The 23,206-nt window shown below is 34.7% G+C and overlaps 2 protein-coding genes and 1 pseudogene across 3 annotated transcripts; 1 reads left to right on the plus strand and 2 right to left on the minus strand.

The window, feature by feature from the left end:
- Positions 1-8,088: 8,088 nt before the first annotated feature.
- LOC144571621 (UPF0481 protein At3g47200-like) lies at positions 8,089-9,498 on the minus strand. The gene has a single exon (XM_078321002.1). It carries the CDS (start codon positions 9,496-9,498, stop codon positions 8,089-8,091), a length of 1,410 nt encoding a protein of 469 aa, XP_078177128.1.
- Positions 9,499-14,244: 4,746 nt separating this feature from the next.
- LOC144571714 (UPF0481 protein At3g47200-like) lies at positions 14,245-17,019 on the minus strand. The gene is made up of 3 exons (XM_078321114.1): positions 16,995-17,019; positions 16,358-16,464; positions 14,245-15,693 (listed from the first exon to the last, which is right to left on the minus strand). Exons 1-3 carry the CDS (start codon positions 17,017-17,019, stop codon positions 14,245-14,247), a joined length of 1,581 nt encoding a protein of 526 aa, XP_078177240.1.
- A 582-nt stretch (positions 17,020-17,601) lies between these two features.
- LOC144571805 (uncharacterized) lies at positions 17,602-20,513 on the plus strand (annotated as a pseudogene). The gene is made up of 3 exons (XR_013517593.1): positions 17,602-17,818; positions 19,958-20,167; positions 20,481-20,513. The product of XR_013517593.1 is annotated as an uncharacterized LOC144571805 (transcript).
- The last annotated feature ends 2,693 nt before the right edge of the window (positions 20,514-23,206 follow it).

Below are 23,206 nucleotides of genomic sequence, written 5' to 3' on the forward strand. Positions count from 1 at the left end.
AGTATATTCTACGCCGTCAATATCTTTACCCCAGCATCCCAGGATTCAACTTTTCCTTTCTGAGGTCACTAACTATACAGCTTTCTGTGCAGCGGATTATTGACAACAGAATAGATATTTACTGGGTGCCAAGTCTCGCACTACGTACTTGGGCTGCGATGCTACTTTATTTTATTTTTTTAATTTACAATATGACACGTTTATTTGATATATGGTGTTTTGTATAGTTGCGTGGTGTAATTATAATATTTTCTTATAGAAATGTGCTCTTAGTCTCATGATTTCACTAAAAATATAAAAGGTCAAATCATAACTATTTAAAAATGTGGCGGAACTAAAACAAATTGAATAAGAGGGTTAAATTATAAAATGCATAATATGTGAAAAGACAAAAATAATGTGTTCACTGAGAACTGAACCCAATAACCTCTTAGACAGCAAGTATCAGCCTCTAAAACTTTTAAAATAATAACATTATGTAACTATTGAAACATTTTTTTTAAATGTAGTATTTTTAGTATAGAAATGAAAAATGAAAATTCTCTAATGAAACTATGTATATATGAATGTAGCTTTCAAATCATATACTTGTAATATAACATTTATCTAAATACGCACTCGCCTTCTCTCTCCTCCGTGTGATATTATATGGGTGACTCAAAATGAAAACCAAACAAGTTCCATCTGTGACCTACTGGCCTGTGGGTAGCCATTTGGATTCGCTTTCATCTGGACAAGAAATCTCATCTCTCTGACTTTCATCTTGGAAGGCTGGGATTTTCTCCAAAACGGAAGAAAGTGAGAGGGTGTACGGTGTAGTCCAGTGCAGTGTTATAAATAACGGTATGCAGTCTAGGGATGGCAAAAAAGTTCAGTTGGCTCAGAGGCTTAGTCATATCCGCCCGGTCTGTCCTTTACCCGATCGGTCCGACGCTGTGATGGGTCATATAAGGTCGGGCCTAAAGACGGGTCAGGCCAGATCTGGACTTAAATCGAAGCCCGCAGGCAGTCCATTAGGCTTATATGTTAATACAGCAAATATGAATTTAGGGTTATATATGGAGGCAGTTGCTCTCTCTCTCTGAGTCTCTTTCGCTCCTCTCTCTCTCACTCTCTCCCTCTTTCCGTCTCTAATTATCCTCCTCTCTCTCTGCTACTCACTCTGCCACCGGATAGCCACCGCGGAGCCTCCGGTGTTTGCACTGAGAGTGTTAAGCCCAGCTACTGGGAATTGTGGATCCGATCCACTGTAAACCAGGAATTTTTTTATGTTAAGATTGATTTGAATTTAGTTTCTACTGGAATATTAGCGTTCCAATTGCATCCATTGTAAAGTATAATTTCGAATTACTAAGTTTATTATTCTCATTTACATTTTTTTTTATTAATTCTCATTAACATTTTAATCAAGAAAGAATGTCATGTGGTATATAACAGTGTTATAAATAATGATATGCACTCATCGAATGGACAGAGTATTGTTAAACGATTAATTGATATGTGGCTGATCAATCAGAATTCTGAGTTTTCATTAAATTTATGTGCTTATGCTTGTAATTATCAACTTTGGTTAGTTTTCATTAAACTAACCAAATAAATTTATTTTAACTTAGTTTTATTGTTAATTAATAATTTTTTGTAAAATTGTCATTTAGAAAAACCTGATAAGACATGACAAAGTTGATACATATAACAGATAAATATAGAAAAACTAATAATAAAAATGATCAACTAATTAGCCGTATAAACAAAAACAAATAATTCAGAACGTTTTATCACTGTCAACAACTAATTGACCGATTAATCAGAATGTGTATTGTAGTTGCACCGTGTAATTATATATTTTCCTATTGAACGTGCTCTCATGATTCCACTAACAATTTAAAGGTCAAATCATAACTATTCAATTAATAAAAATGTGTTAGATTTAATTAAAAATAATTATATTAAGTGTGATTATATTTTATATTTTAAATGTAGATTGCAAATTATGACCTGTGACAAGCACGCTCGCCTTCTCTCTCTTCCTCGTGATTTTCTATGGTTTGTAGATGCATCAAAACAAATATAAATCACGATCGATCGGTCTATTATCATTTGGATTCACAAGTTCATTACAATTAACTGCAAAGTAATTACCACAGAAAATGCTGAATGAAAAAGTTCGTAGAAATTCTGAACAAAAAAAATTAGAAAAGAAAGAGACTTCTGTCGGAAGAGTAATCAAATCAAATTAACATCCAAAAAGAATAGAAAAAAAAAGCGACAGCAGCATCATCCTGCCTACCGAAATTTTTATTAATAGAAAATATATTAAATAAATATCGAGATTAGAGAACACTTCTGATATTTTTCGACATATAGGGAAAACGTTTTGATTCATCATGACCTCTGGTCGTTATGGCTTATCACGGCTAAAATTAGCGCTTAATCAACTATTCTAACTAGATTAACCATTTTCTAATTGAACCAGAAAAAAAACTGAAAAAAAACCCTGTCCATGGTAAACAGGAACGGCCAGACCCTGTCCGTGATATATAGGAACGGCCAGGCGCCAAAAAAAAAAAGGAGCTGGCCGTGATAGATAGTAACGGCCAGAGTCCAAAAATAAAAATAAAAAGGGTCTGGCCGTGATAAATAGTAACAGCTAGAGGCGGGGTATGGTTCTGTTAGAAAATGGTATGCTTAACATGCACGGTCAAGGATCATTCCATTCTCATTGAAAATATATATTTTATGAATTAAATTAAAGATGGTCTAGACTCATTTCATTGTAGTGTAATTTAAAGTCCAATGATATTAATAAAAGAAAAAAAGGATGTCCATGCTGGACCCCAAAAATCAAATAAATGCTCTGATCTGACTAGGGTTGGCAAAAAAATTTGTAGTTCATGATTCGATTCGAGTTTGATTCAGATTTGATTTGAGTTTAATTCGATTCGTATTAGTTCGAATTGAAACGAACCCAACCAGGTTCGGTTCGAAATTAATTCAAACCAAATTCGAACTGGGTCTGGTTCGATCGAAATTGATTCGCGAACTTTTATGGTTCGAATCTCATAATAACATCGGCTATTCATTTACCTGATGAAGTTAAAACCCAAGATAGAAAATCATAATTTAACCTAGCCGACGCTCCTTCGCTCTCAAATCTCAATAACCTAGTTCTCTCTCCGCCTCTCCCTGACTCGCTCTACCTCTCGCTTTAAAACCTAGCCGACACTCTCGGCGACTGGCCATCTCTCTGGCCTTCGCTCCTCTCTCCGACCTAGACGGCTGTCTCTCCTCCGCCTTCTCTACCTTTCGGATTATCACTTAGAAAATGATTAATCTAGTTAGAATGGTTAATATTCTGTAATCCTGGCCGTGACAAGCCAAAACGGCCAGAGACCGTGATGAATCAAAACGTTTTCCCTATATCTAAAAAAAAAACAAAAGCGTTCTCTAATCTCAATATTTATTTAATATATTTCCTATTAATAAAAATTTCGGTCCTACCTACAGCCGTTAAAAGGAATCCATATCCCCTGACGTAAAAGAATATTTAAGCTTGGATCACGGTCGTCCAATCAAAATCCAGAGCAATCCGGCTTCAGATGGAATGCACAGGGCTACTTTAATATTAGTCGTGACGATTATAATTGGACGATCCATATATATCTTAACAAAAATATTGGATGCGTGCTTGGATCGAACTTGTATCCCATCTGAGACAATTGCAGGAAAAAGAGCGGTTTGGATACAGTCTTGGTCGAACCAAAAAGAATTTGGTGCTAGAGTTAAAGAACGGTCTGAATTTATTAATTGTACCTTAGGTATGAAAGGTAGACATTCTGAATACTTGTCTGTGAAATAAACCGCTCTGCAAGCAATTTAGATTCAGTGGGATTTGTCTGGACGCTATAGTTTCTGGCGTTTTGCCTCTATGATCTGAAATATTCAATTTTTTATGTTTTATTTTATTTTATTAATTTTATTTCTTATCAATAAAAAGATCGATTATAAAAAGTATGTATTTTGAGAAGTTTAAACAATGATTTCGAAAGTATAAGATAACTATTTTATAAAGGTTAAACGTGTGACATGTGTTAAGTGTATATTCAAAGATGTATGAAAAATAGATATTTAGGAATAAATTCATAGAGTAATTATTTATTTACTTCCTACGAAAAAATACTATAAATATAATAGTATTTATTACACAATTATTTTTGGGACATTTTCAGACTATCTAGACCATCCAATCAAAATCTACACGACTATTAAAATAGTTTTATGTGTTCCATCTTGAGCTGGATTGGTCCGAGTTTCAATCGGACGGCCGTCATATGTCAGATTTAGCTCTCAGAGACAACTTTGCTCGTAATATTCAAGATGGTTGCATCGGTAAGAACCTTCTCAAAATGTGAAGATTGTAATTATATCAGGAGCTTTTTTTTTTTTGGTAGTAGGTGAATAGCTTAATCAGGATCTTTTGTTTAGAATATTCCTTAAATTAAAGGGTATTTCACTAAAAAAAATCTCTTTAGAATATTTCAATATAAATTATTAGAATTCTAATAATTGTCTCCACACCTCTATCCCCTCATTTATCCCTGCACTTAACTTTCATAACTACCTTGGAAATCATAAAGTTTCAACACAGATTTTTTTTTTCTAAAGTATTAATCTTTAGGCATGAAAGCATTTACACCTAAGAATGGAAGTATTTATATCTATAAGGTGAATAATTTTTACATAAATAATTGTCTTTCCAATCAAATCTCAAACTATATGGGGGAACCATACACGTTTTTAGAGGTGATTTTTTCTTCTTCATTCAATCTCGTCCACATTTTTGACGATCTATAAGGAATTTTGTGAATCTAAAACCACGAACATCTTCTACAAAATTTTCTTTTTCAAATGAGATCCATGGATGACATATTTTCGGACCCATCGTCACACAAGTATTTTTACCTCGTCATGCAAGTATTTATACCTATACTTGCAAGTACTTTTTACATATGACACTGGCTGACATATGAAAGTATTAATATCAAGTATTACAAGTATTTATACATATACACTGGAGTATTTATACATATGTGGTCAACTATTTTTATTAGAGAAATGTTAATGCAGGGACGGTTGGAGAAGGTTGATGTAGGGATGCGGGATCCTCACTACTTCATTTGATGAAGGTTGACGCGGGGATCATTAAGAGCTAGAAGAGATGGTTATATCAAGTTACGTATGCAAGTATTAATATCTTATTTTGCAAGTATTAATTTCTTATATTTTAATATTTATACTTATGAAGTTTAACGCAGGACGAGTGTGAGAACCGGAAAAGATGAACTATATAATTACTGAGAACTATAGTAAATTTTTTTTTAATGAAAGTGCCGAGATAAATGGAGGAATAGAGGTGTGGAGATAATTATAATTATTCAAATTATTAATGTTTTTATGATAGTCCTTTTTTGAATTATGTATTTTTATTTTATCCTATAGTAATAATTTGTATTATAAATTTAAGAATATTCATTCATATTATAAATCTGCTCTTTGATGCTTAAATGACAAATTGTAACAAAATATTGATCGAAATAAATTACATCTACATATCAACCTCGTTGCATTAGATTTATTAATTGCAACTATATCAATGGTTGCAATGGATTTTTGCTAAGCATTTTTTGCAATTAAAATTTGGTTAAATTTAATTAACAAGTTACAATTTTTAATTTTGTTACAATATATTATGTTATTTCTACTAAATTTTGGTTGTGAAACGTACAAAAACAACAATTCATTTGATTGCAATAGATTAGCGCTATGCATTTTTTGTAACCAAAATTTGATCGCATTTATTTTAAAAGTTGCAACAGTAGATTTTGTTGCGACACACTATATTGTTGCTACCATTTTTCAGTTATGTTAAACGCGCAAAATCAATTGTTTATTTGATTGCAATAATATATTGCTATGTATTTCTTACAACTAATTAAAATTTGTTTAAATTTAATTAACATGTTACCATCATAAACTTCGTTGCAATTAGGGGTGGCAATGAGCTGGCTCGGTCTGAGTTAGGCCTTAACTCAGCTTGTTAATTCTAGACTGAGAGAGCTGGACCTAGGGCATCCGAGCTAAAATCTCAGCTTGAATTCATGACAAGCCAGCCTGAGCTAGCTCGCGAGCTTATGAGTTGGCTCATTGGATTTGGGTGGATATTGTTTTAAGAAGAAATTAAATTCTACAAACTTTTGAATCGAGCTGAACCGAGCTGGACCGAGCTAGATGTTGGTCCCAAAGGCACCTAGATGGGGGTAAATAGGGCTTTTTAAAATTTTAATCTAAGTTATAAAGTTCGAGTGTGTCCTAAAGTTATTCTTGGCGGAAACTTAGAATAACTTTGTCCTAAACTAAAAGTATGAAATAAATAAAGTAAATAGTAGAGTTTAGAGACACTTGACACGAGAGTTGTTTACAGAGTTCGGCACTAACGCCTATGTCTCCAGGGCCCGCGACCTTCGAGATGGCGTGTCTTTCTTTACCCAATGAGAAAAGATTACAAAGCAGAACTGGTGAGCTTTTATAATCTTCTCGAAAGTCACACGGCCCGAACAAGGAGCACTAAAGGCTCAGGTTGGTCGATCCGATTCGCGAGGACTCAAGGATTGCCGAGGTGAGCACTACAGCTCAAAGTAGCAAATGAGTTGGTCACGCAGGATCACTCTAGGAGTCGAGTAATTGATTGAATAAGCTTGAGATTGATTGTGAGTATTGAAGTTTAAGCACACAAGCAACAATGGCTTTTTCTAGATCTGTAAATATGAAATATTGAAGTTGGGGACAGCTAGAGTGTCAATCCAAACCTTGGAATAGCTTTTATTTATAGAGAGCTGCCAAAAAGGAAGTAAGTAGTCCTGACCATTGCAACGGTTCATGGACCGTTACAACGGTAGAGTATTTCGAACAGATTTGGATATGCAACGGTCAAGGACCGTTACAACGATCTCCACAACGGAAGTTCTCTGACTTATTTTCCGGTTAGAACCGCTTGAATTGATTTAATGTGGTGCAGTCATTTCTGCGACCTGATTTATTCCGTTGCAACGATTCATGGACCGTTGCAACGGTAGGCCTCACTTAGTTCAGTCTCAAGCTTATTTTACCAATTTTACAGATTAATTGTCCTTAATCTTGAGTTATGTTTTTGCTGTCCATACTCTTGTACTTCATGACCACATTCTTGATGTTATATTACAGTTTATCAATTCATTCTCGATGTGTATTTATTGTATCTCCCGTTGTCATGAACCTGCACGTCTCAAGAATGAAAATTGTAAAATGCAATTATTTATGTTTTGCAAATCCAGTCAAACAAGTAAGTCGAGAGCTCCAAAAGCCAACACTAGATAGTATAAAATGCACACAAATTCATAGAAATTCACAAATTGATGTCTAACCAAGCTAAACCTCAGCTTGAACTCGTTAATTCTGGACTGAGCTAGTGGCGAGCTGGCTCGTAATAGTTTGGTCTAGTAACGAGCGAGCTGTTAACAAGCCAGTCAAGTGTGAGTCACGATCGAGCCACGAGCTACGAGCTTTTTCTACCACCCCTAGTTGCAATAGAATATGTTATTACTACAAAAGATCTAGCTCGTTCATAGGTTGTAGCTATACCAAAGCCTTAAAGCATGCGGAGGGAAATAGAAATAACTTGGAATTAATACCAAGCCAATTGGCAATGTATAAATGGCTGTTACTGGTGCTGAAAATAACCTTGAACATTGAATAAGAAAAAGAAAAAAAAGAGTAAAGGAAACCAACGATATAGTGCAGAGTTAATTTACAAGGTGCTTTTATTTTTATGTTTTTTTGATAAAAGTGAGCATAGCTCACCGATTCTATTATCAGAATCAACAAAATTCCATGACTCGGTACCAAACCACTGGTACCGATCCTGCTATTACAGCCAGGAACAAAATAAAAGTCATACATCAAGATCAAACTAACCCTAGCACAAGAACTACAAGGTGCTTTTAAATAAAACTTGGTAGCATATAATAAAAAGAAAAGAATAGTGTCAAGGCATCATCAGCTCGGGGGAACAAAGTAGGCATAAACTGCAAAGAAAGATTGTAGAAATGTAAAAACTAGAAGTACTAGAGCAGCCACGAGAGATATCATTGTCCATGGACTGCTAAAATAATCACGAATCAATTTTGCTCGATGCCTCTTCCAGCTTGATTCACAGTATCTGTTCAGTTTTGTGAACAAATCAGCAAAAACGTGATCCTCTTCTATAGACACGCCGTCAAAGAGCTGGTTGAAGAAAAGAGTCAGCTCCTCTTCACCGCTCAGCATACTCTCAATGATCCCACAATTCTGTAGTATCGCCATATCCTTTTGCGTGCTGACTAGCAAATCCAAGAATGCTGCATAGCTTGAGAAGTATGTGACATTTATCTTGTTATATTTGCACTGTTCAAATGCTATGAGGTTGACCAAAAGAGGCTTACTGTGATCAATGATTTTTAATTTAGGGATTTCCAAGACACCATGATCAAATGATATGTCGAACATATGTTGCGGGGTGCTCTTTGGTCTGAACTTGATGCCTGCATCTTGGAGATAAGAGATACAAGGGATTGATACCGTCGATGGATCCCCAGTAGAAGTAGAACGAGAAAATCTTGTGAGCACCCATGAAAGAAACCAAAGAAGCAAATCTTTGATTCTATTAGGGCTCAACATTGTAGTTAGATGGAATGATTTGGATCTGAATGATGGATTTGAGCTGGAGGGTTTCTCTAGGTTGGGCACTGAACAGTGGTGAAAGAGATGGGCTAAATGATCGATTTCAGCTGGGGGTTTTGAAATTAAGGGGGAATTTGGTAGTGGGGACATATGATGAATAAGGTTATCTAGAAGAAACAAATTTTTTCTATCTTCTTGTTTTACACCAATCTCGCACAACTTCTCAACAACAAAAAAGGGAATTTGATTCTCTAAAAGAAACAAATCACTCTGTACGAACGTAGTATTCCAGCCAACCTCAGAAATAGTATCCCACTTTTCTTCTTTGTGTTTTAAGAAGAACTCAAGCACAAAGCATCCGTCAAGCAACATCATCTTGACAAAGTCATTGCTGTCAAGATCCACTGTCTCACTATAACACCTACGTGTTTTCTCTTCTAGCAGCTTCATTTCTGATATACAGAAATCAACACTTATGTGATCCCCTCGGGACAGAAAATCCCGCAAGAATCGCCATTTTTGCCCCTCCATGGTTCGGAGGCTCGTTTGACCATGGTGGAATGGGCCAATGGAGATGACAGAAGGCTCGAAGAGATTTTTCTTGCTTTGCTGTATGTTACGTGGTGTGCGAAAGATTGTGAAGTTCTCTGTCTCGTTTGGTCCACCCCATAATTTGTTGAGTTCATGTTTTATTGATTCTGACAGGTGAGAAGCTTCAACATCTACAACTATCTCGCCTTCTTCCATTAATGTTATTTCGTGAATAGAAGAGCTTTGATTCATCTTCATCCAAACAAAAATAAATGAGCTTTTAACTATCATCAAGTAGACTATAGAAAAATATATATGTACTCTTTTTTAATAAAACAAAAAAAAATTCAGTTTTATTGATAACCTCCGTTTACGAAACTATGGCCTAATTGTTTGAAGTAGCAATCATTCTATTACTATATATTGGGATGTCATTTGTGCCACAAAGGAAAAATTAAAAAAAATTATACACCTAACAATCACCTATGAATTATAAGACTGAATGTCAACTTTCTCAAATATTAAGAATACCTTTCAACAAGTTGCTTGAGGTACTTAGTTGCAGTTTCCTATATTCTCTCCTTTCTCGATCTGGTGTAACAAAATATCAGATCCAATTGAAACAGCAAGCTCCACCAAGTAACCTGCAATGCAAAAGAAACAATTATAAAATACTATAATTTATGAAATGTTATCAACTTGAAAACTGTTAAACTTGAAACTCTGGACCTTTGAACCCCTTTCAACAGATCAGGCCCCACAGTGGAGACCGGAATAGTATAGGATGGGCAGGAAATCAGTGAGAAAGAGAGAGAAGAGAGGAGCTTACCAGCAGGCACCGTTTCTGTTTCAGGTTCGGTCTGGTGGACTCAACAGGAGAAGAGAGAGGATGGAGAGGATAACTGAGTGGAGGAGGGAGAGGGACAAAGAGGAAGGTTTAATTATAGAGGGATGCTTCTATGGACTGCTGCTACAGAAAAAATTATAGTTTGAATGAATTACAATCGTTGATTGATTAAAGGGTAAAAAGGGTAAAGGTTTAATTATTCCGTCAGGAGAATATTAATCTTCTTACTAAGGATATTACGAGTTAAGACTTCACTAAAAAGGCGAATATTTAGTTTGTTAATTATTTCTATAAGCAGCGTTAAGTTTTTAGGCCAGTCCAGCTGGTTTAATTAGCATCTTACCAAAAGGTGGCACAGTGGGGTTATTGATTTCGGTCTGGCACCTATTGCTTTTATATCCTCTCTCTTTGTGTTTGTTGTGGGTGGGGCGAGTTGATTGCTTTTGTGCATGCAATCATGTTGGCTGCTGTACATTTAGTGAACAAGCTAAAGAAAGGAATAATATGTGGAAAAAGAGAATAAACAGATTGCTTCAGTCAAAACCTTTCTTTTTTTCATGTTAGATAAAGCATAATGTTCTCATATTGCTTGGTCTTGTTTCTTCACGAAGGAAAAAAAAAAGCTTGATGTTCAGCTCCCTTAGGTCATTACCAAAATTTGGCATTTGTGCTTTCCCCTTTTTCTTTTCTAAAGAGACGATTTCTTGAATTCTTTGTAGGCAGAAATAGCAAGGCAAGAAGCAAGGCTGAAGATGGAGAGAGAAAACCTAGAGAAAGAAAAGAGAGTGCTAATGGGTACAGCATCCAATCAGGACAATCTTGACGGTGCTCTTGAGATAACAGTTGGCGGTGAGAAGTATCGGTGCCTTTGCTTCTCCACGGCCAAGGAATAATACACTTTTCTTTTTTTGGGAAAATTTCTAATGTACTCATACAAAATTTCAAAATTGCCAATTTTCCCATAAAAATACCATAATATCTAATATCTCCATAAAAACTTTAAATTATTTCTTCTATCCCCTTTTATTTATTTAATCTTATATTTAATTATTTAAAAAAATAAATTGACAAGAATACCCTCCTCTCAACTTCACTATATACATAACTTCTCTAATTGAACAACAATCGGACTAATAAACTGATAAACCATGGCTCGCCTCCTCTCCGAAATTCTTCAGTCACTAACTCATGAGCTGCGTCATTAACAAAAGCTTAATATTATATAATCTGCTTGGTCCAGGGCACTATGAAAGAGGAAGTTGGCACCGAATAAGAGAGAGTAAATTGAAAACAAAAGAAGGGAATGAATTGCTTGCTTGGCAGCGTAACTCGTGGCATCAGCTAGTTTTTGCAAATGACAGCAAATACTTCTCTTCTCCTACTTAAACAAAAAGAAAAAATAAAAACTAATACTTCAAATATTTGCAAGCAATAGAAACTTTCTTTTTTGTTTTGCTAGTAACACATGGCTGTGTTAACGTGTTTCCAAGGAGCAAAAAATGCCAAATTTCCTTTGGACTTTTTTCTTACTGGCTGACTACAGCATGAATCCTTCTACTTCACTCGGCCACAACTCTTACTCATCTCTTTGGTCCACTCAACCGGATCTATTCAAGTTATCTAAATGTACCTCTTTCGTCTTGACTCAATCGACTGTGTTTAATTTCCAAAAAAGAATTAGAAAGGACAAACGCTCTTTCTTGCTCAACTCCATGAAAAAGAGAAGCAGACCTGAATCAAAGCATTCCAGCTCAATTCGACGACTCTGATTAGTAAAGAAAAAAGAGATGGGAGAGATGAGAGTATATATGTCAAATTTATTTTTAAAGTGATTAAATTAAAGTTTAAATAAATAAAAGGGGATTCAATAAATTATGTGAAGTTTTGATGGGCATATTGGATATTATAGTTTTTTTTATGGAGAAATTGGCTATTTTAAAAGTTTGTATGGGTACACTAAAAATTTTCCCTCTTTTTTTAAACCTCACCTTGTATTTTGGTTGGGAAAATTGTGTAGGAAGAAAATGCCGATATATGGAAGTTATCTGTTGGGTTGTTAGGATTCGGGTTTCACTAATTCATATATTGCAACTGATGTTCTCCTTTTTTGCCGAAGTTTCTATTTTTTAGTCTTCTCCCAGTTGCCATGTGCTAATTATTTGGGAACTCTTTAATTTTACAAAATGATATATCGATCGTTGTTACTGATTTATTGTGTCCCATTCTAGGTACAACAAAACTATTGCATGGTTCATTCATCAGGGTATAGTATATAGTGTCAATATTACCTCTGTAAATTTATTACAAGGAAGTTGGGAGCAGGTTATACGGATTATAAGGTGCAATTATTTAGGGAAAGAACTATAATATATGGATCCATAGTACAGACCATAGTGCGCTATGCATAGTACCGTAGCCGCAATACATAACATTAACTTTGATAGGCAGTAACAGTAATAGAGCACTGTAACATCAGATTTGTGTACTGCTTGATTTCTTGAGAGTTTTTTTACCTTTTAGATTCTTTTGTATTATAACTTTAGGTTTAATAATGTGCCCTTTTTGTTGTAGTTGATCAAAGCCGGGGAATGCTGGGTACATTTGCTCCTCAACGAGACCCATATGAGCGCCTGTTGGAAGAAAGGACTACCTCTTCTGACACACTTTCTCGTGGACTTTATACAGCTAAACTGAAGGTATGCATTTTGTATTAAATTTGGAGAAACCAATCTAATTAAATCTGGAAAGCTAGATATTCAATGAGCTAGGTTGGGTTCTGATTGGGTGATGGGTTCTGATTGGGTGAGGATGTAGTTCAGTTTGGTGCATAGAATTCTTTGGAACGAACACAGGGAGAGAAAGGAGAGAAAGAAGGGAGGGTATAATGATCATGTTTTATTAGTTGATATTGTTTAGTAAATTTGAAGTGTTAAATTGATTATTTTATTGCTTTTGGGTTTTCTATCATTTTAAAGGGTAAATATGTTATTATAAATTTTTGAGAGGGAAATACGTAATATTAATATTTTTTAGGGGGATACATGAAATTCCCCCATTATTTTATAACGGTTAAATGTGTGACATGTGTTAAGTGTATATTCAAAGATGTACGAAAATAGATATTTAGGAATAAATTCATAGATTAATTATTTATTTGCTTCCTACGAAAAAAATACTATAAATATAATAGTATTTATTACACGATTTTTTTTTGGGACATTTTCAGAATGAAATATATTTTACCTCAAAAAACTTATAACTGAAGCCGATATAATTGGAATTCGTATCACCTAAGGTAACAGAATATTTCTATTCTGATCTAGACCATCCAATCAAAATCTGCACGACTATTAAAATAGTTTTATGTGTTCCATCTTGAGCTGGATTGGCTCGATCAGGTTTCGATCGGACGGCCATGATATGTCAGAATTGGCTCTCAGTGACGACTTTGCTCGTAATATTCAAGATGGTTGCATCGGTAAGGAACCTTCTCATAATGTGAAGATTGTAATTATATCAAGATTTTTTTGTTTTTTTTGGGTAGTAGGTGAATGGCTTAATCAGGGTCTTTTTGTTTAGAATATTCCTTAAATTAAAGGGTATTTCACGAAAAAAAATCTCTTTAGAATATTTCTTTTATTAATGATCAATATAAATTATTAATGTTTTTATGATAGTCCTTTATTGAATTATGTATTTTTATTTTATACTATAGTAATAATTTGTATTATAAATTTAAGAGTATTCATTCATATTAAAAATTTGCTCTTTGATGCTTATATGATTAATTGTAACAAAATATTGACCGAAATAAATTATGGCTAGCTGTAACTGGTGCTGAAAATAACCTTGAATGTTGAATAAGAAAAAATAAAGGAAACCAAGGATATAGTGCAGAGTTAATTTACAAGGTGCTTTTATTTTTATTTTTTTGATAAAAGTGAGCATAGCTCACCGACTCTATTATCAGAATCAACTAAATTCCAGGACTCGGTACCAAACCACTGGCACCGATCCTGCTATTACAATCAGGAACAAAATAAAAGTCATACATCAAGATCAAACTAATACTTGGTAGCATATAATAAAAAGAAAAGAATAATGTCAAGGCATCATCAGCTCGGGGGAACAAAGTAGGCATAAACTGCAAAGAAAGATTGTAGAAATGTAAAAACTAGAAGTACTAGTGCAGCGACGAGAGATATCATTGTCCATGGACTGCTAAAATAATCACGAATCAATTTTGCTCGATGCCTGTTCCAGTTTGATTCACAGTATCTGTTCAGTTTTGTGAACAATTCAGCAAAAACGTGATCCTCGAGTAGACCCACGCCTTCGAAGAGCTGGTTGAAGAAAAGAGTCAGCTCCTCTTCACCGCTCAGCATGCTCTCAATGATCCCACACTGCTGTAGTATCGCCATATCCTTTTGCGAGCTGACTAGCAAATCCAAGAATGCTGCATAGCTTGAGAAGTATGTGACATTTATCTTGCCAAATTTGCACTGTTCAAATGCTATGAGGTTGACCAAATGAGGCTTACTGTTATAAACGATTTTTAGTTTAGGGATTTCCAAGACACCCTGATCAAATGATATGTCGAACATATGTTTCGGGGTGCGCTTTGGTCTGAACTTGATGCCTACATCTTGGAGATAAGAGGCACAAGGGATCGATAGCGTCCATGGATCCTCAGTACTAGTAGAAGTAGAACGAGAAAATCTTGTGAGCACCCATGAAAGAAACCAAAGAAGCAAATCTTTGATTCTATTAAGGCTCAACATTCTAGTTAGATGGAATGACTTGGAACTCAATGATCGATTTGAGCTGGAGGATTCCTCTAGGTTGGGCACTGAACAGTGGTGAAAGAGATGGGCTAAATGATCGATTTGAGCAGGAGGTTTTGAAATTAAGGGGTAATTTTGTAGTGGTGTGGATATATTATTAATAAAGTTGTTTAGAAGAAACAAATTTTTTCTATCTTCTTGTTTTATACCAATCTTGCACAACTTCTCAACAACAAAAAAGGGAATTTGGTTCTCTAGAAGAAACAAATCACTCTGTACGAACGTAGCATTCCAGCCAACCTCAAAAATAGTATCCCAATTTTTTTCTTTCTGTTTTAAGAAGTACTCAAGCACAAAGCATCCGTCGAGCAACATCATCTTGACAAAGTCATTGCTGTCAAGATCCACCGTCTCACTATAACACCTACGGGTTTCCTTTTCTAGTTTCTTCATTTCTGATATACAGAAATCGACACTTACCACATGGGACAGAAAATCCCGCAAGAACCGCCATTTTTGAGCCTCCATGGTTCGGAGGCCCGTTTGACCATGGTGGAATGGGCCAATGGAGATGACAGAAGGCTCGAAGAGATTTTTCTTGCTTTGCCGAATGTTACGTGGTGCGCGAAAGATTGTGAAGTTCTCTGTCTTGTTTGGTCCGCCCCATAATTTGTTGAGTTCACATTTTATTGATTCTGACAGGTGAGAGGCTTCTACATCTAAAACTATCTCGGCTTCTTCCATTAATGTTCTTTCGTGAATAGAAGAGTTTTGATTCATCTTCAACCAAAAATAAATCAATGAGCTTTTAACTATCATCAAGTAGACTAAAGAAAATTATATATCTACTCTTTTGTAATAAAACAAAAAAAAACAAATTCAGTTTTATTGATAACCTCCGTTTACAAAACTATGGCCTAATTGTTTGAAGTAGCAATCATTCTATTACTATTGGGATGTCATTTGTGTCACAAAGGACAAAAAAATATACATCTAACAATCACCTATATATGAATTATAAGACTGAATGTCAACTTTCTCAAATATTAAGAATACCCTTTCAACAAGTTGCTTGAGGTACTTATTTGCAGTCTCCTATATTCTGTTAAAATTATCAGCACCAATTACTATCGGAAGGCCCAAGCCCATTAATTAATTCTAGAGTGTTCAAGATGTATAGCCGGTTATATTCTAGAAAGTTCTATACTCTTGTAATTTATCATAGTTAGTATCATGTACTCTCTTGAGAAATCAACTTACATATACGAGTAATGTCAGTAGAATATATATGTAAAATCTAGAAACTTTAGTACCGACATATATTAGTATAAATAGGATGTAGAGCTTGTGTAGATAGGTGAATTAGAGAGTAAAGCAAGGTGTGAGTGACAGTTAGAATATATCAAAGTCTCGAGTAATAAAAGAAATTATATTATAAACTCACCTCCGACACAGTTTCCTCCGACACAATTTCCAACATATTCTCTCCTTTCTCGATCTGGTGTAACAAAATCTCAGATTCAATTGAAACAGCAAGCTCCACCAAGTTACCTGCAATGCAAAAGAAACAATTATAAAACACTATAATTTATGAAATGTTATCAACTTGAAACTCTAGACCTTTGAGCCCCTTTCAACAAATCAGGCCCCACAGTGGAGGCCGGAATAGTATAGTATGGGCTGGAAATCAGTGAGAAAGAGAGAGAAGAGAGGAGCTTATCAGGCACCGTTTCTGTTTCAGGTTCGGTCTGGTGGACTCAACAGGAGAAGAGAGAGAGGATGGAGAGAGTAACTGAGTGAAGGAGGAGGGAGAGGGACAAAGAGGAAGGTTTAATTATAGAGGGATGCTTCTATGGACCGCTGCTACAGAAAAAATTATAGTTTGAATGAATTACATTGATTAAGGGTAAAGTTGGAATACCTTTTTAAGGATGCTTCTAGGATACAAATCAAAAAGGAAGGAAGAAAGAGTCGGGCTCCAGAGTGGAGACAGGTGTTGCGGGGCTCAAACCACTACCCGCCTCCAATTCCATTCCTTCTTCCAGTCAAACACTCCTAATCAAAGCTTCCTTCAAGGCCACCTATTCGCCGGAGAAACACTGCCATCATCGTATGAACCGGGGCTCGTTGACGACTCATGCAATAATATGTCCTCTCAAATTGAAACCATAGAAGGAAATATCAGCCGATACTAATCCGTATCAGTCGATACGTATCGGTATCGGCCGTGTCCGATTCGATACTGGCCCGATACTGCAGATTCTGCATTTTTCGTCCAATTTCTGCTATTCTTGTCCGATACTGGTCATTATTCGGCTAAAACAAAATGAACTATGCACATCCATTGTGTACCCGTTATTAAATAGAGGAGAATCCGTGATTAAATAGAGGAAAACCCATGATTAATTAGCACATAGAACAATCATGGGGCAGGGAAAGAGTGTATTTATAGTTTTAATGCTTGTATTATATTGTATCAGTGGATTATTTGATTGTAATCATTTATCTAATATAAATTATTGACAAATTATTTTTTTTATCAATTTTTTCCTATTTTTTGTGTAAAACAAGCTTTTGGCCAAAAAAAACCGATTTTCCGAGCCGAATTGGCCGATACACTGATCCCGAATTGGTATCGGCCGGGACCGATCCAGATACCAATACCGATATTTTCTTCTATGGTTGAAACTTGTACCTAGGGTTTGAATCGGATTGAGAGAGTGAGATGTCACTCCGCATAAAGGCGGTGGTTGAGAAGTTCGCACGAGAGCTACAGGAGGCTCTGGATGCAGATATACAGGATCGGATTATGAAGGAACAGGAGATGCAGAGCTACATCTAGGAGAGAGAACGAGAAGTTGCCGAGAGAGAGGCCTCCTGGAAGGCCGAACTCTCCTGCCGTGAGGTAATTTGCGTTGTTTATAATGTCATTTCTTGAACTATTTCTTTTCGTAATTAGAGAATTTTGGAAGGTTTGTGGTACTGGTACAATGGACGGGGAAGTGAGAAATTACGAGGATGGAAATACGTAGATTTTATACTAATATGGATGTGCTGTATTGAGGGGAAGCTGATGTCTTTATACTGGTGTGCAATCACAGAAATACTATTAGACGTTTAGATAATTGTCACACTCCAGATTTTTACCATCCGGAGCGTAATTATATAAGCATCTTCACATCTTTCCTTGGCCCGTCAACCTACGTCGCCAACAGAAATAAAAACAAAACAACAAATCAGAGTCAGCTACAAAGCTCAGTAACCGGTTATTTAATGACGCGCTTCTCTATAATTGGCTTAATTTAACAACCATGCAAATAGGCCAGATTAATCCACACAAATACACATCAAATTATGCATGCATATTTAACCAACGATAGCATGTCGGTCTAGGTTATCCGTAAAACAAGTCACATCATTTTCAACCATCGAACTCGACTGCGACTAGCATTCCCCGAATATCGGTCCCGACCACGACTAGCAGCCCCCGTGTATCGGACAAATCAAATTCTAACCTCAGAACCCCTATCCCGTTAAATATGTCATCATAATCTAATATGCAATACCAATATCCAAATCAACCATATAAAACGAAACACAGATTATAGAGAAATCCGGTTACCTGATAGTGAGACATTTGGCATTTCAAATCAAATTGCAATGATAACTCGGAATTACTACGACGTAATAGAAGTTCGAAACGGGCATATGATAATTGATATGAAAACAAAATATTTCTTCTTTTGGGGCTGATTATGGTGTGGTTGATTTTGATAATATAAGATGAATAAATCAATTGTAGATTATATTCTAAGTAGATATAGGATAAAGCCAAAAGAAATTTCACAGAGGAATGATGTGAATCTAGGGTACGGATGGAGGGGTTTTATAACTCAACAGGGCGGTATAATTAATCTTAGCGAAACAAAAGAAAGACAGGAAATATAATTAAGGAGGTTATCATGCATAACCGCCTTTTACAAGGCGTCGTTTCCTTTTATTTATTTATTTATTTAATATTTAAAGTAAATTAAGGAGGATAATTTATAGTAGTTTAATTAATAAAAAATTATGGTAACTGTCATATATGTAATGTGTATCGTGTGAAGAAATGAGAGGGACAATTAAGAATGGACTCAGCTGTATTGCCGCATTTTTTTAAATGAAATTATCAAATTAATATAATTAAATACACAAATTAATTACCTAAGAATCAAATAAAAAAAATAGAAATGAAGTTAGTCAAATCAATAATTTGGAATGTATAAAAGAAAAAAAAAACTATACGATTATATGTTTGTATTTTTTTAAAGTAATATAATTATAACTAATATATGTTCTCAAAAGAAATTATAACCTTTATTATATTATGAAAAAAAAATTGTGAACATAAATAATAATAACTCAAAATTTTCAAGATGTTACAATAATACTCCTCAATGCACGTGGAACTGGAAATTATCATACAGATACACAAGTTATATCGTTAACAATTTGTGTTGCAAATCTGCAATGATTATTCCGTCAGGAGAATATTAATCTTCTTACTAAGGATATTACGAGTTAAGACTTCACTAAAAAAGGCGAATATTTAGTTTGTTAATTATTTCTATAAGCAGCGTTAAGTTTTTAGGCCAGTCCAGCTGGTTTAATTAGCATCTTACCAAAAGGTGGCACAGTGGGGTTATTGATTTCGGTCTGGCACCTATTGCTTTTATATCCTCTCTCTTTGTGTTTGTTGTGGGTGGGGCGAGTTGATTGCTTTTGTGCATGCAATCATGTTGGCTGCTGTACATTTAGTGAACAAGCTAAAGAAAGGAATAATATGTGGAAAAAGAGAATAAACAGATTGCTTCAGTCAAAACCTTTCTTTTTTTCATGTTAGATAAAGCATAATGTTCTCATATTGTTAGTCTTGTTTCTTCACGAAGGAAAAAAAAAAAAAAAGCTTGATGTTCAGCTCCCTTAGGTCTTTACCAAAATTTGGCATTTGTGCTTTCCCCTTTTTCTTTTCTAAAGAGACGATTTCTTGAATTCTTTGTAGGCAGAAATAGCAAGGCAAGAAGCAAGGCTGAAGATGGAGAGAGAAAACCTAGAGAAAGAAAAGAGCGTGCTAATGGGTACAGCATCCAATCAGGACGATCTTGACAGTGCTCTTGAGATAACAGTTGGCGGTGAGAAGTATCGGTGCCTTTAATTTGCTTCTCCACGGCCAAGGAATAATACACTTTTCTTTTTTGGGAAAATTTCTAGTGTACTCATACAAAATTTCAAAATAGCCAATTTTCCCATGAAAACACCATAATATCTAATATCCCCACAAAAACTTTAAATTATTTCTTCTATCCCCTTTTATTTATTTAATCTTATATTTAATTATTTAAAAAATGAAATTGACAAGAATACCCTCCTCTCACCTTCACTATATACGTAACTTCTCTAATTGAACAACAATCGGACTAATAAACTGAAAAAACCATGGCTCGCCTCCTCTCCGAAATTCTTCGGTCACTGACTGAGCCGTGTCATTAACAAAAGCTTAATATTCTATAATCTGCTTGGTCCAGGGCACTAGCAGCGTAACTCGTGGCATCAGCTAGTTTTTGCAAATGACAGCAAATACTTCTCTTCTCCTACTTAAACAAAAAAGAAACTTTTTTTCCTACTTCAAATATTTGCAAGCAATAGAAACTTTTTTTGTTTTGTTTTGTTAGTAGCACATGGCTGTGTTAACGTGTTTCCATGGAGCAAAAAATGTCAAATTTCCTTTGGACTTTTTTCTTACCTGGCTGACTACAGCATGAATCCTTCTACTTCACTCGGCCACAACTCTTACTCATCTCTTTGGTCCACTCAACCGGATCTATTCAAGTTATCTAAATGTACCTCTTTCGTCTTGACTCAATCGACTTTGTTTAATTCCCAAAAAAGAATTAGAAAGGACAAACGCTCTTTCTTTCTCAACTCCATGAAAAAGAGAAGCAGACCTGAATCAAAGCATTCCAGCTCAATTCGACGACTCTGATTAGTAAAGAAAAAAGAGATGGGAGAGATGAGAGTATATATGTCAAATTTATTTTTAAAGTGATTAAATTAAAGTTTAAATAAATAAAAGGGGATTCAATAAATTATGTGAAGTTTTGATGGGCATATTGGATATTATAGTTTTTTTTATGGAGAAATTGGCTATTTTAAAAGTTTGTATGGGTACACTAAAAATTTTCCCTTTTTTTTTAAACCTCACCTTGTATTTTGGTTGGGAAAATTGTGTATAGGAAGAAAATGCCGATATATGGAAGTTATCTGTTGGGTTGTTAGGATTCGGGTTTCTCTAATTCATATATTGCAACTGATGTTCTCATTTATTGCCGAAGTTCCTATTTTTCATTCTTCTCCCAGTTGCCATGTGCTAATTATTTGGGAACTCTTTAATTTTACAAAATGATATATCGATCGTTGTTACTGATTTATTGTGTCCCATTCTAGGTACAACAAAACTATTGCATGGTTCATTCATCAGGGTATAGTATATATATAGTGTCAATATTACCTCTGTAAATTTATTACCAGGAAGTTGGGAGCAGGTTATACGGATTATAAGGTGCAATTATTTAGGGAAAGAACTATAATATATGGATCCATAGTACAGACCATAGTGCGCTATGCATAGTACCGTAGCCGCAATACATAACATTAACTTTGATAGGCAGTAACAGTAATAGAGCACTGTAACATCAGATTTGTGTACTGCTTGATTTCTTGAGAGTTTTTTTTACCTTTTAGATTCTTTTGTATTATAACTTTAGGTTTAATAATGTGCCCTTTTTGTTGTAGTTGATCAAAGCCGGGGAATGCTGGGTACATTTGCTCCTCAACGAGACCCATATGAGCGCCTGTTAGAAGAAAGGACTACCTCTTCTGACACACTTTCTCGTGGACTTTATACAGCTAAACTGAAGGTATGCATTTTGTATTAAATTTGGAGAAACCAATCTAATTAAATCTGGAAAGCTAGATATTCAATGAGCTAGGTTGGGTTCTGATTGGGTGAGGATGTAGTTCAGTTTGGTGCATAGAATTCTTTGGAACGAACACAGGGAGAGAAAGGAGAGAAAGAAGGGAGGGTATAATGATCATGTTTTATTAGTTGATATTGTTTAGTAAATTTGAAGTGTTAAATTTATTATTTTATTGCTTTTGGGTAAATATATGAGCTTCTATCATTTTAAAGGGTAAATATGTTATTATAAATTTTTGAGAGGGAAATACGTAATATTAATATTTTTTAGGGGGATACATGAAATTCCCCCATTATTTTATAACGGTTAAATGTGTGACATGTGTTAAGTGTATATTCAAAGATGTATGAAAATAGATATTTAGGAATAAATTCATAGATTAATTATTTATTTACTTCTACGAAAAACTACTATAAATATAATAGTATTTATTACATGATTTTTTTTTGGGACATTTTCAGACTGAAATATATTTTACCTCAAAAACTTGTAACTGAAGCCGATATAATTGGAATTTGTATCACCTAAGGTAACAGAATATTTCTGTTCTAATCTAGACCGTCCAATCAAAATCTGCACGACTATTAAAATAGTTTTATGTGTTCCATCTTGAGCTGGATTGGCTCGGGTTTCGATCGGACGGCCGTGCATGATATGTCAGATTTGGCTCTCAGTGACGACTTTGTTCGTAAGTCGTAATATTCAAGACGGTTGCATCGGTAAGGAACCTTCTCAAAATGTGAAGATTGTAATTATATCAGGAGCTTTTTTTTTTTGGGTACCTGAATAGCTTAATCTGGATCTTTTGTTTAGAATATTCCTTAAATTAAAGGGTATTTCGCTAAAAAAAACCTCTTTATAATATTTCTTTTATTAATGATCAATATAAATTATTAATTTTTTATGATAGTCCATTTTTTAATTATGTATTTTTATTTATTACTATTTTTCTTATAAATCTAAGAGCATTCATTCATATTAAAAATCTGCTCTTTGATGTTTCCGTGACTAATTGTAACAAAATATTGACCGAAATAAATTACATATGCATGCCAACCTTGTTGCATATATTAGATTTATTAATTGCAACTATATCAATAGTTGCAATTGATTTTTGCTACACATTTTTTGCAATTAAAATTTGATTGAATTTAATTAATTAACAAGTTGCAACTATTAGTTTCATTGCAATACACTATGTTATTTATACTAAATTATGGTTGTGAAACATACAAAACAACAATTTATTTGGTTGCAATAGATTATCGCTACGT

Source organism: Carex rostrata, chromosome 1 (genome assembly GCF_964058835.1).
Source record: "Carex rostrata chromosome 1, lpCarRost1.2, whole genome shotgun sequence".
Lineage (NCBI taxonomy): Eukaryota > Viridiplantae > Streptophyta > Magnoliopsida > Poales > Cyperaceae > Carex > Carex rostrata.